At 38.7% G+C, this 13,374-nt stretch overlaps 1 protein-coding gene across 3 annotated transcripts in view; it reads right to left on the reverse strand.

The window, feature by feature from the left end:
* Positions 1–1,232: 1,232 nt before the first annotated feature.
* The window catches only part of slc4a3 (solute carrier family 4 member 3), a 101,782-nt gene continuing 89,640 nt past the window's right edge, over positions 1,233–13,374 (reverse strand). For 2 of the 3 annotated variants that reach the window (XM_084724231.1, XM_084724230.1), the window contains 3 exons: positions 7,889–8,058; positions 6,131–6,304; positions 1,233–3,191 (listed from right to left, as the gene is read on the reverse strand). In XM_084724231.1, coding sequence (XP_084580357.1) covers positions 3,114–3,191; positions 6,131–6,304; positions 7,889–8,058 — 422 coding nt within the window. In that variant the 3' untranslated portion in view covers positions 1,233–3,113. Of the gene's footprint in view, positions 3,192–5,398; positions 6,305–7,888; positions 8,059–13,374 lie in introns of those variants that run through there. The other variant, XM_084724229.1, reaches the window with a different exon arrangement.

Consider the following 13,374-nt stretch of genomic DNA (forward strand, 5'->3'; position numbering starts at 1 on the left):
CTGGAAGTTCAACATGGCACCTCATGGCAAAGAACTCTCTGGGGATCTGAAAAAAAGAATTGTTGCTCTACATAAAGATGGCCTAGACTATAAGAAGACTGCCAACACCCTGAAACTGAGCTGCAGCACGGTGACCAAGACCATACAGTGGTTTAACAGGACAGGTTCCACTCAGAACAGGCCTCGCCATGGTTGACCAAAGAAGCTGAGTGCACGTGCTCAGTGTCATATCTAGAGGTTGTCTTTGGAAAATAGATGTATGAGTGCTGCCAGCATTGCTGCAGAGGTTGAAGGGGTGGGGGGTCAGCCTGTCAGTGCTCAGACCATACGCCGCACACTGCATCATATTGGTCTGCATGGCTGTCATCCCAGAAGGAAACCTCTTCTAAAGATGATGCACATGAAAGCCTGCAAACAGTTTGCTAAAGATAAGCAGATAAGGACATGGCTTATTGGTACCATGTCCTGTGGTCTGATGAGACCAAGATAAACCCTTTTGGTTCAGATGGTGTCAAGCGTGTGTGGCGGCAACCAGGCGAGGAGTACAAAGACAAATGTGTCAAGCATGGTGGTGGGAGTGTCATGGTCTGGGGCTGCATGTGTGCTGTCGACACTGGGAAGCTACAGTTCATTGAGAGAACCATGAATGCCAGCATGTACTGTGATATACTGAAGCAGAGCATGATCCCCTCCCTTTGGAAACTGGGCTGCAGGGCAGTATTCCAGCATGTTAACAACCCCCAACACCTCCAAGACGACCACTGCCTTGCTAAAGAAGCTGAGGGTAAAGATGATGGACTGGCCAAGCATGTCTCCAGACCTAAACCCTATTGAGCATCTGTGGGTCATCCTCAAACTGAAGGTGGAGGAGCGCAAGGTCTCTAACATCCACCAGCCCTGTGATGTCATCATGGAGGAGTGGAAGAGGATTCCAGTAACAACCTGTGAAGCTCTACGCCCAAGAGGGTTAAGGCAGTGCTGGGAAATAATGGTGGCCACACAAAATATTGACACTTTGAGCCCAATTTGGACATTTTCACCTAGGGGTGTACTCACTTTTGTTGCCAGCAGTTTAAACATTAATGGCTGTGTGTTGAGTTATTTTGAGGGGACAGTAAATTTACACTGTTATACGAGCTGTACACTGACTACTTTACATTGTATCAAAGTGTCATTTCTTCAGTGTCGTCCCATGAAAAGATATAAATAAATATTTGCAGAAATGTGAGGGGTGTACTCACTTTTGTGAGATACTGTACATATTGTGCATGTAAACATAGTCAGAAGTGGTCAGAAGACAGGGGTTCTTAGCCTTTTCCAAAATGCAAACTTTACTTTTTGGTTTTTGTGTCTGTGCTTAATATGGTGGTTTATGTTGCTAATGGTCATTTTACTGCTAGTTTATAGTTTTAACCATGAGTGAGGTGGCTGTTACATTTTTGGAGCTGAACCAGCTGTGTTTTGCATATTTTTAATGTTGGATGTCCTGGCTCTCGTTCCACGCTGATTGCCACAATATGTTATTTTAATTTTTTTCTTCACAACCATCACAACCCCAGGAAACTGTCTTGAGACCCCCATGGGGGTCCTGACCCCTGGGGTGAGAACCACAGGTGTACCACGCTGGTCTTTTCGTAAAATCACATAAAGTTCTTCCTCCTCTTCATAAATACCAGCATTACACAAATCAGTGCTCAACTTGTGACTGAATAATTAAGTCTCTTATGAAATTTCATGTCAAAATTTGTCGTTTCTGTGTGACAGAAGTAAGGTTTCTGAAAATGCTGTCATGGCTGAACAGTAATTAAAATTCTATGGTCGGCTCCAAATATAGGAGGTGAAAACTAAATCTCTGGGCATTTCAAAAACAACCCTGAACACAGATGGTACATTATAATTCCAAGCTCACAGTCTTGCTGTACAATGCATCATTCATACATTCTGCCAACACTCAACTGTTCCCCAGCGTTTTCAGTGCTTGTGTGTTTGCTTAGTTTCTATGCTTTTCCAGTCAAGTGTGTTATTATATTATTCATGACATGGGTGAAAAAATGTACCACACTGTGGAAAAATTGCAGCAAAGATGAAAGAAGGGATGAAGAATGACATATTTTGTGTTTTGAACATGTCAACCTACACAATGTTCTTTTTTATTTGATACTAACTCTTGTCGCTAGTTGAAATCGGTCACAAAATAAATAGATACAACAAAGTAGAAAAATAAGGTTGAGACCATGTAAGCTATTTACTTATACATCCAAGGTCACAATAATGGGGTCAGTGGACTGGTATGTTGGGCATTAAACACCTAACAAAGTACAGTAACACCCCTTGAAGAGGCTTGCACAGTCTCTGTGGAGATTTTGGCTTCAATGGGAGACTACATTTAGAGAGGAGGCTTTGTGCCAGGGAGCTTGGTTGGCAGCGACAAAAGTGAACTTTTGCCCAGTCAAAGTGCTCATTACTAAAAGTCTGTACAGAAAGGAAAAGGACTACTTAACTCCTTGTTTGCACATCATTGCAACCTATAGGCAATGGCAGTAGTATAAAGGAAAATGGCAGCTAAACTACACAGGCAGTGGAATTCAGGGCTTTGGGATTTAGGGTCAGTTCACCTGAACAATTATGAATTTTTATGAAATGAAAGCAAATCGACCCTACTTCCCACTTTCAGGAGAAAAATAAGTATATCATCCAGCCTGCTGTAGTCCTAGAGGTCACTTTCATCATTGCACTTACGCCCAGAACCTGCAGAATAATTAAAGGGATAGATAGGACAAAAGTTTTTTTTGCTAGATTTGCATCATCCACTTCAGGTAGGGTGCTCAGAGCTGTTTCTTCTGATGCAAAATACATCTGCAGGGAGTTTAACACAACACCACCACCACAGAGATCTAACATCAGGTGTGCTCTTTTTCAAAAACTGGAATAAACAAAGGTAAGAAGTGATTATCCAGCTATAGCATGTGAATATTTTACAAACACCATTAACGGTAGCTCCTCTCGATTCGTCGCTGCTACCAAAGAGAGGCTGAGGTTTTCCAAAGAGCCTCGCTCCGATTGGTCAGAGCCGGAGGACAGAGGGAGTTGTGTCGGCTGGGTCCGGTTTCGATTTACACAAGCATGTGGATCTCGTTGTACTCGTCTCTTCCATCCTCATCGAAGTTGGGTGAATCCTCGTCGCAGTCCAACTGAGAAAAGACAAGTTCTCTTCAGTCATTTGCATTTAAGGTTTGATCAAATGGCAAAATAAGCTTTCACACTAACCTCTTTGGTGCCAACTACTGGACTGAGACCATGTGAAAAGGTGTGTCTTTTCCCAGTGGACATTTTTCATATAAAAACAGAGCACATTTAAGCCCCAACTTCAGCATTGACTTTATATTGTGTGAAAGTGTCTTGTCATTTTCTGTCTGCTAGAAAACTGCAGAAAAATGTCTAAATGCTGCCATGTGGTAGAATTCACTGTCAACAAGGTTAAGTTTTTTATAAGCTCACAAACTGAAAAATTGAGCCTTTAAAAAGAGAAAAGGGGGTTACAGACGTGAAGCCTTAGCAAGAGGAATAAGAAAACTGTGCAATCCCGACACTCAGTATCAGTTACAGTAGTTAACTTGAACAAACTGTGAAGCAGAAATTAACTCTGCCACGAAAGGCCTGGTTTTGATCCTAGTTGGGTTACATATAGCCAGTTCATTCAATCAGATAGGTGTAAATATCAAAGTATTTCACTTCAGGCCATTCAGTGGGATCATATCTCCAAGAAAAGCAATGTAGGGAGAAAGAAAACAGGCAATATTAAGTTTTTGAACATAACATTTCCTCTCTGGTAAGACAAATAATCATTTTAATGCTGAAGCCAAGTGATTTTAGCCATCAATAGTCACTTTACTAGTGTTTCAGCTGTTGTATGTTGTGGCGCTGATAATTTTCCCCTCCAGTGGGTGTAGTTTTCAGAATATTATATTCAGGTTGCACTGTCTCTGTGATTGTAGATATGTGATTTTAGCATGAACAGCTGAACTACTGTTGAATCTGCTAAATATGAAAGGAAATGTTTGACATTTTGGGAAATAAGTTTATTCAGTTACTTGCTCAGGGTGGGATTGGAAGACTGATACTATACATGTCTGTATGATAAGTATGAAGATGCAGCTAGCAACAAGCTAGCGTAGCTTAGCATTGTGGTTGTCAAACTTTTTCTGACATGGACACTTTCGGAAGCCAAAATAAGTATACACCCCACACCCTGCGATTTTTTAATCAATGATAGGGGAAGCAGCAATTACACAAACTGAATTTTGGTTAAATACAGGTCAGAACAATAGCATCAGCAAACTATTGTTTGTTTATTTTCCCTACATAAATCATAATCATTAAACTTAGCTGCACTCCACTTTTTTCTCCCTGGACATACACGCCCAGCTGCAGTGGCCTTATTCCCCCATAGGAAGGCCCATCCCCCAGTTTGAGAACCACTGGCTTAGCATTGAGACTGAAAACAAGGTGAAACCGTTAGCCTGACTCTTAAAAAGAACAACAATATTTGAATTTTTAACTGGTTATCAAACTGATGCCTCTATATGACCTACATAAGCAACATAGACCATCCATGAGAAGACTGGCTATTTCTGTATAGTTATTCTTAACAGCTGCCATCAGGGTTAAATTATCCATAAAATCAGATGAAATTACATTTTCCCTGATTTTGATTAACATAATTTTATATATACTATTATTTGTTACAATGTAAACACTATCACTTTTGTCCACAGGGGCCTCCAAAATCAACACATTATGAAAGGTCCTTGTAGAAGCTTTAAATGACCATTATGTAGGATTTGGTGATCTAGTGAGGAGGTTATAAATTGCATCCAGCCAAACACAGCTTGTCTCACCCTCCCCTGCCAAGGGTGTAAGAGAACCTACAGTGGCATCGAAAAAAACTTGAAGAATATTTCAAAAAGCTGTATTTAGAGCTAGTGCACAAGTTTTATTTTCAGGTAATTATACACTAATGAACACATATTCAAACATATTATAAGCTATAACTTTTTAACCTGTATATTTTGGGGGCATTTTGCATTTATTATACACCACATTTAAAGAGCAGATAGAAAAGGAGGGTAGAGAGAGAAGAGATGACATGCAGCATGCAGGAACTGAAGGTGAAAACAACAATCTGCCATTGTACAGGGGGTTTTGTGCTAAGCGGGGGTTAAGTTGTCTTTGTGCTAAGCTAAGTTTGGTGGTAGCTTCATATTTAGCATACAGACATGTGAGCGATGCCAGTTGCTTTAATAGAACAAGCTCCAGCTCTTCATGTTTACAGCGGCTGGTTAGTTCATAAAAAGCCAGTGTGAACACAAACTGGACCAGAACTCAAAGACAACTCAATCTTTTTTTTTCCATGGGCTCAACCAGATGAGTCAAACTACAGGTCTGACAGCACCTGTTGCTACCAACTATTTCATCTTTGGTACCTAAACATAACAGAGGAGAACAAAGCAAAGAATGAAATGTGGAAAAATCCATAGAGAGTAGAATCTGGTTCATGTAGGAGTGAAGGTTGGAGGTTTGAGGGATCAGACATCATGGAGGTCCAATTTAGGTAATTTTAAAGTTTTAACTTTGATAGTTGGAGGCGACTCTACAGTGCCTTGGGTTCATGAGACCTTTGGATGAACAGAAAATGAATAGCGGTCAAGTTAAGAACAAAGCTCTTTATTCTAGCTCCTGACAGAGTTGACATTTTGGAAATGGAAGGTTTTAATCTGACAGTGATGACATGTATGGGTTTGGGGGATCTAACCAAGAAAACATGGAGCCCCGTTTCAGGATGGACTGTGAAACGTTTTTCTGGTTAGAGCACAGAGCTAAAAGAAATATTTGCATATCGTTTGAAAATACCGGATGAGAGAGATGTCCCTAATCACAGAGGAGAAAGTCATTTGTAGCTCATTTGCAGTAATTTTTGAGAACTGTTTGTGTTAGACAGATAAAAAATAAACACACCAGCATCCATCTGATGTTAAATTTTCTGTAAAATAAGTATCTCGAGGCCATGTGGGAGCAGATTTTTGTGGCAAGGATTCGAACATTCCTGGAGTATCTCTGCTACCCAACCTACCGCCTGGAGCTCACGTTCCTCGAAAATCCTGGAGAGGATGAGGCGGCGCAGTGGCACCGTCATGATGAGGACGAAGGGAAACGCCAGGGAGGCCACGGTGGACTTCACTACCCACAGGGCCACGATGCACGCCAGCTGTGTCAGGGTGAACATGTTCATGCGCCATGTCTTCACCTGAAGGAACACATGTGTGGTGGTTAATAGATAGGAAACAAACAGACCATAGACCACATAAAACACATAAAACACTGAATCCCAAACTGTTCCTCTGCAGGAGGAAAATCTCACGTGTTTTTGGCTCCATCTAGTGAAAAATCCTGCATCTGAAAAGTATGCAAAAGAGAGTGGATTCTCTGTTTAGTTTAGTTTTTCGTTTGAAAGTCCCTTTCATGTACCACAAAATTTGTTTTAAATCAGAATCATCAATGATAGAGGTGCTGTTAATGTACAACCATGTATAAATGTAAATGCATCAGTAACAGGTTACTTCTGAATACATTTTCCTGACAACAGATATTTCTTTTTGCTACTATCTATCCACTGCCTAACCAAATGCATGAATAACCACCATTAATAGATAGTAAGTTGATTGAACTTTAGTTAGAAGTTATTTTATTGTTAACAAGCTATATTACTGGAGTAATATGTTGTAACTGTGCATGAAAAAATGGGCGAAACAGTCCAAATAGTGAGTTGGAGCCACAGACCTTATATTAAATAGGTTGAGATTGTGTTTCATATATGATCTATGGTTGAAGCCAGTTGTTTTCATCCACCCCCTCCCCCCCGAGACATGGGGAAGCTCAGGCAGGCTGCAGGAGTGCAGGGCGCACGCAACATCACAAACTGACAAGTATCAGTCCTGCTCTGTCAGTTGTTTATAATTGTAAGCTGTCTTTCAATGTAAAGTTAAGCAAGTCTCCTGAAAACAACAGCCAACTGCTCTGAAAACTCTAATAAATGTGAAACAGGTGGGGGGTAATTAACCATGTAATAAGTTCATTAATGCAGGACCCCTCTGCTTTACACCAAGATCCTGCATCATCCTGTTGGAATCACCTCACAACAACAACCTGCTCACTGTACATCATCCCTTATGTAAGCCGTCTATAAAAATGACTTGGATAAAGTTGCAACTGATGATCAATACATATTTTATGCATCATTAGATCACGTATGTGAACTTAAGTAATATACTCATTTTAACCCAAAGCAAGCTTTCTGCAAATCTACTCAAGTAGTTTTGTGCCTTTATTTTGAAAGTCTAACCAGCTAACATGCTAACTTGACCACAGTGGCATGCACGTGTACAACTGAAGCTATAAGGGTTCCTACCGTGTTGTATTAAAAAGCAAGAATATCTCCAGTCTACGTGTATTGTTTCCTAACTGACGTTCAGTCACAGAAGTTAAATCCTGCGGTGATCAGGCGGCCAGAAACCAAACTGTTGAGCTAAGTCTCTGTTTGGGGTCAAAACAGCCATATTTCCCTTTATTCATGACATTGCACCAGAAATCCCTGCTCTGCTTGTAACTCTCTGCTGGTAAAGAAATTCTGACAGTCTTGTGGATGTGGACGAGTCCAAGAATAACGTTCATGTATTGTGTATACATGGGCCTGAATAATCTGATTAGTCTATCAAACTGAGCTTAAAACCAAGACTCTGCTGCAGTTACCACTCTGCTGGCTTTGGCTCCTCCACCTCACCACTAATGACAACAGACGAGGGCATGTAAATATTGCTATGGCGTGCGTTACCTTGGTGACGTAGATGTGGTCGGGATGATGCTTGGCGGGAGTGACCATGAGCGTGATGCGTTCGTACAGCTGGATGCCCGTCAGAGAGGTGACACCCATGTACAGGAAGATGCCGAAGAGCACAGCCAGGGGGATGAGGCGGAGCACGTCTGTCATCACAATGGACATACCTGATGGGTAGGAAGGGGTTAAAGGTGAGGTTTCTTTTTAATCTCTCTATCAAATTGCCTGATTTTTAATCATTGTATTTCCTGTATTTATTCCTTTTTTGTAATGTAAAGCACTTTGAACTACTTGTTTTGTATAAAAGGTGCTATATAAATGAATTTAATTATTATCATTATTATAATTGAACAAATGTGCGATTTATGTTAAAATTTATGTTAGAATTCCACAGACGAGTCTTGATAAATATATACACAGTGTTATTAAAAATCTTGACAAAAATAATTACTAAATAATGTGATTTAATAATATTTATTAAGCATTTTATGGGTCCAAACACCACTTTTCTTCATGTCCCACACCTGTGGTCTCAATTTTCAGATCTGTGAAATGAGTTAATAAAATTACATTCTGTCATTATTTCTAATCAAATTGTGTCAACTAAATGCAAAAAATATTTTTGTTACTAATCATTTATATGACTTGACACTTGACTGACACTGACCAAATTCCATGATAAACGTTTTTATTTTTGTTTTTTTTTTCCAAATCTAAATAAATCTACTTCCAAAAATGAAACCTGCACCCTGTGCTGATGTGAGGATGGGTGAAGATCTCCAGTTCACAAAGCACTTCCGGAGCTTCAGCGGAAAACAGCTTTGCAACCAAATCCAGTTCAATTGAAGTTAACGGTGAAAATGTATAATGTAAAATGTAAAATAAGAACACAAAAAAAATCACAAAATGTCTCCATACTGCCCGTGTGGTGTAATCCAAGTTTCCGTAACCCACAACATTAGAATTTGACCCAAAAAGAAACCATTTACACCACGTTTTTAACCTGAATGTCAACTGTAGCCTCTCAGACCTGATCCACGTGCACACGCTTGAAGTGGGTAGATATACAAGATCTTGCGACACCTTCAAATCTGTGTTTACATGCTACCTGGAAGTGACTCAGACAACAGAGAGAGATCTGCTCAAAAATAGTGACTTGTTATGCGCACAGTTGACTTCGCAAACTTTCAACAAAGAAGAAAAGGACTTCGACATAGAAGAGGCACATCATTTCTTTGCTGCAGCCGTGCTGCTTGGGCGAGAGCCTGTGTACCCACTTCAGGCGTGTACACGTGGATCAGGTCTGAGAGGCTACAGCTGACATTTAGCCTAAAAACATGGTGTAAATGGCGTCTTTTTTACGGACGGATTACGGACACTTGGATTACACCACACGAGCAGTATGGAGACATTTTTTTGTGTTCTATTTTTATATTTTAAAACTGGTCACCATTCACTTCAATTGTACTGGATGTGGCTGCAACACTGTTTTCCATTGAAGCTCCAGGAGTGTTTTATGAACTGGAGATCTTCACCCATCCTCACATCACCGCACTATTTTTTATTATTTCAATATTACACATATTATTATTTGATGCACAAATCTTAATGCAAATACATTTAATTGCCTTAAAATTTTCTATGAATTTAGAAAAATGTATTAAATTTACTATTGAACATTATTATTAGTAGTAGTAGTATTTTCAAGTGATATTCTTGCTGTTGAGACGCTACACATATGTACGAGAACTGTGGAGAGAATTATTCATTCAACAAGAGAACAGCCCTCATGACAAACATGCTGTCGATGCCATTTATTTGAAACATATCCACCATTCAGCTGCCTATTTGGGATAATCCATCAAGTCTTATTCCTGATCCAAACAGCATTTCAATCAAACAAAAGCTCAACCATCATGGTGACTCATTATGGTTGTATACCCAAACTGGATCAAACTATACTTAAGGCTACTTTGGGAACCCTACCTTAATGGAAACAAGATACTCTGCTGGCAGAATAATGCTAGTCAGTGGATAAAAAAACAATGTTGCAATAGTTAGGCACTGCTGACTGTTTTGGTTCATTTTAAGGACAGTTTGTAAACAGAATATATTTCATTTAAAGCTGTGACTGATTCAACATGCAGGAGCTGCAGAGGTGCCATTCTCTACTTTTGAGCTCATGTTTTCTTTCAAGACAAATACAGTAATTGCCTGGATATTCCAGCACTGTAATGATGCTGTGGAACTGTGATTTTCAAAGTGGGGGCTGTGGCCTTCCTGGGGGCCTGGATGCCAGGAGGGTCTCAGCAAAATGCTCGAAAAAATTAATTTCAATTAAATTGAATTCTCATCATGTGTATTATTATAAAATATAATTTAGAATAATACAAAAGCCATTCTACCAAACTGGTGCAAACTGCTGTCCCACAACCCAAACCCAACACAAAAAAACAATTTAAAAAGCATCTAAGTGTGGAAATCTTTTGTTGATCACTAGTATCCTTCTATTTGCTGTTGTAAAACAGTAGTCATTTCAATATATATAAAATTCACTTGGAGGTTACTGTTCCAAACCCTTATCCCTACAGTTAAACTCATGAAATTTTTACTAAAATGATTTTTGTAAATTTTTTCATTGTTGTTTTTGAAAAGATCTCTTTGTTTCAGAGTGAAGTTGAAACATTTAGTATTTTCTTTGTAAACAATTAATCTTTACATAAAAATGTGATATTGTTACCAGGTGAAATAAAACACTTTTAACACTAATAATAAGTATATTAAATTATCAACAACACTGTTATAATAGTGTTTGGTTTAGTGTATACTAACCTATAACCTATAACTAACCTATTTTTTAAAATGTAAATGTACACATTTTAATAGGTCAATATAAGCCTTCTTATTATGATATATAAATATTCTGAAACTGTCTGAAAATACAAAATGTGACTGGACAGTAACTGTACAGTACATTTTGGGGCAAAAGTGGAAAATAAATTTACCACTCTGACTCTGAAACAATTCTGTACAATGGCCCTTATGACATATCAAAATCTTATTTCCTGTGTCTGTCTTTTTAATTGCCTGCCATCGCATCATAAGCTGTCAGTGTTAACCTGGATTAGTAACCAACAAAAATGTAATTAAATAAATAAATAACAATCAAATGTTTTTGAAAAGAAAAAACAGGATGGATTTATTGACACACATAACAGTCCCTTAAATACTTTCTCTGCTTCGAAACCCTCAACAGTGAGTGTTTAAAACTGTCTAAACTTCAGCATCGCTCGAAAAGAAAGCGCCCTGCAAAGGCCTAAAAAAATGTTGACTCTGGGTTTTAAAAGACATCTTGCAAAAGGGGGGCCAGGGCCACAAGCTAATGCTATTTGGGAGGCCTTGGCATTGAAAGGTTTGGAAACCCCTGCTGTAGAGAAACAGACCCCCCACCGCCAGAAAATAAAATAGAATAATGAGTCTGGAATTGGTCAGTAGTTCAGATTTCACTTTTTCTCCAGCTCAGTCAAGATGCATTGCTATGTTGATGTTATTCTTTTATATTGAAGAGAACTATTGACCTATTTTGTTGAATTTAAAGCCAATTTTAGTTCATGATTAGATCCATAGTAAAATAAAATTTCATATTGTACTCAAAAGGAGCATTCCACCAACTAATCCAACATTGAAGATCAACTGAATTGAAATTTTATTCACATTATGTGACATTCCGCAGCTTCCTTCCTAACACACTGCTATATTATACTCTCTATGGATGTATCCTGTGTAACCTTGAATAAAACCATGGATTCCTCTGGGTTTGAGCCATTGACATAAATAAAGATGGATGCTGTGTCTCCACTTCCTCCAACTGTACAAAACTGAGGCTAAAAATAATTTGTATTAATAAATAATTGTTAATAAATAATTTGTAAGAGTCGCGCTTTGGAGTTCCCACCCATTCCCACCCATACACCCTGCTGACTCAGTGATGATGTGAAACACACTTTTAATAGCATCAAATAACTAATTAAAACAAAACTGATCAGAAAAATAGCACCTCAACATAAATTAGGATGATAGAAGCTACCTAATATGACAGAAACCATCTTTGGGAAAAGTGTATTTAACATGTACTTTGTTGTTTTAATTTAACCTATGTCCTACCTATTAACATGAGAAGTAGCAGACTTTCAAAACTACTTAAATGGCCTTTGACTTCCAAACTCTATTATCCGTCATGATAAGAGATTAATGCATTTATTCTATTGTTTTATTCTATTATTCTATTACTTTATCTTTTTAAAAATTAAAAGCCACCAAAATCTAAGCTATCCCAGCTGACACTGGGCAAGAGGCGAGGTTCACGCTGGACAAGTCGCCAGTTCATCACAGGGCTGACACATAGACAGACAACCACTCACACTCACATTCACACCTACGAGCAATTTAGAGTCACCAGTTAACCTAGCATGCATGTCTTTGGACTGTGGAAGGAAGCCGGAGAACCTGGAGAGAACCCACGCAGAACCACCAAGAACATGCAAACTCCACACAGAAAGGCCCTGCCCCAGCAAGCCGGGGGATCGAACTCAGGACCTTCTTGCTGTGAGGCAGCAGTGCTAACCACTGCAGCACTGTGCCACCCCACAGTGGAATTTTTCTGAAGGATAATAATCAGTGATCCAATTCAAATTTCAGATTAATCTAGAATTACTTAGAGTAAAAAAACATTTAAATGTATTTTATAAGACTATAAAAATGTTGCCAGTGCTGGGACAAAAAGTATCACAACTGTCACTGTTCTTCCCTACTTTATTTTTAATTGAATATAAATCATTATTTATTAATAATTATTTGTATTTTAATGTTGGGAAACTGGAAATCAAGACCTCTTGCTAAGTTTTTGTTACAGAGTCAATGATAGTTGCTAAGCAACCAAGATACATCTCGAGCTGTGCAGAAAGTAGCAATATAACAGTGGCAATGTCCATGTGGTCAAGATGACCGCCTATGGCTGGAATAGGTTAAAATGATCACATTTCTTTGCCTTTTGTCCATTTTATATAAAAACATTTTAAATAAAAATACAGACACTTTTAGGAAAAGTCAGGTACCAGCAGCACTGTATTTTTTAATTCAACAAAGTTATTGCACATATAAATTTGAAAAAGGTCAAAATGACCATCTTAACTATTCTAATGTTGGGGAGGCAGGATTTATAACCTATACTGCAGCCAGCCACCAGGGGCAGATCGAGATGTTCTGGCTTCACTTAAGGTCAACTCTCATGTTTCCCATTTCTATATATGTCAAAGGTTCAAACATGATTGAAAACATTTGGTATAATGTACTGTAAATCTCCAACTCAACAAAATATATAACCTAAGACCTTTTAATGTGGAAATGTTACATATTATAAGTTTAACAATGATAATGGTGGTGGATTTAAGTTGCTATAAATATATTAAGACTGGGTACACAAA

The sequence above is a fragment of the Lutjanus erythropterus genome, chromosome 8, assembly GCF_056507025.1.
Source record: "Lutjanus erythropterus isolate fLutEry1 chromosome 8, fLutEry1.hap2, whole genome shotgun sequence".
In the NCBI taxonomy this organism is placed as follows: Eukaryota; Metazoa; Chordata; class Actinopteri; order Lutjaniformes; family Lutjanidae; genus Lutjanus; species Lutjanus erythropterus.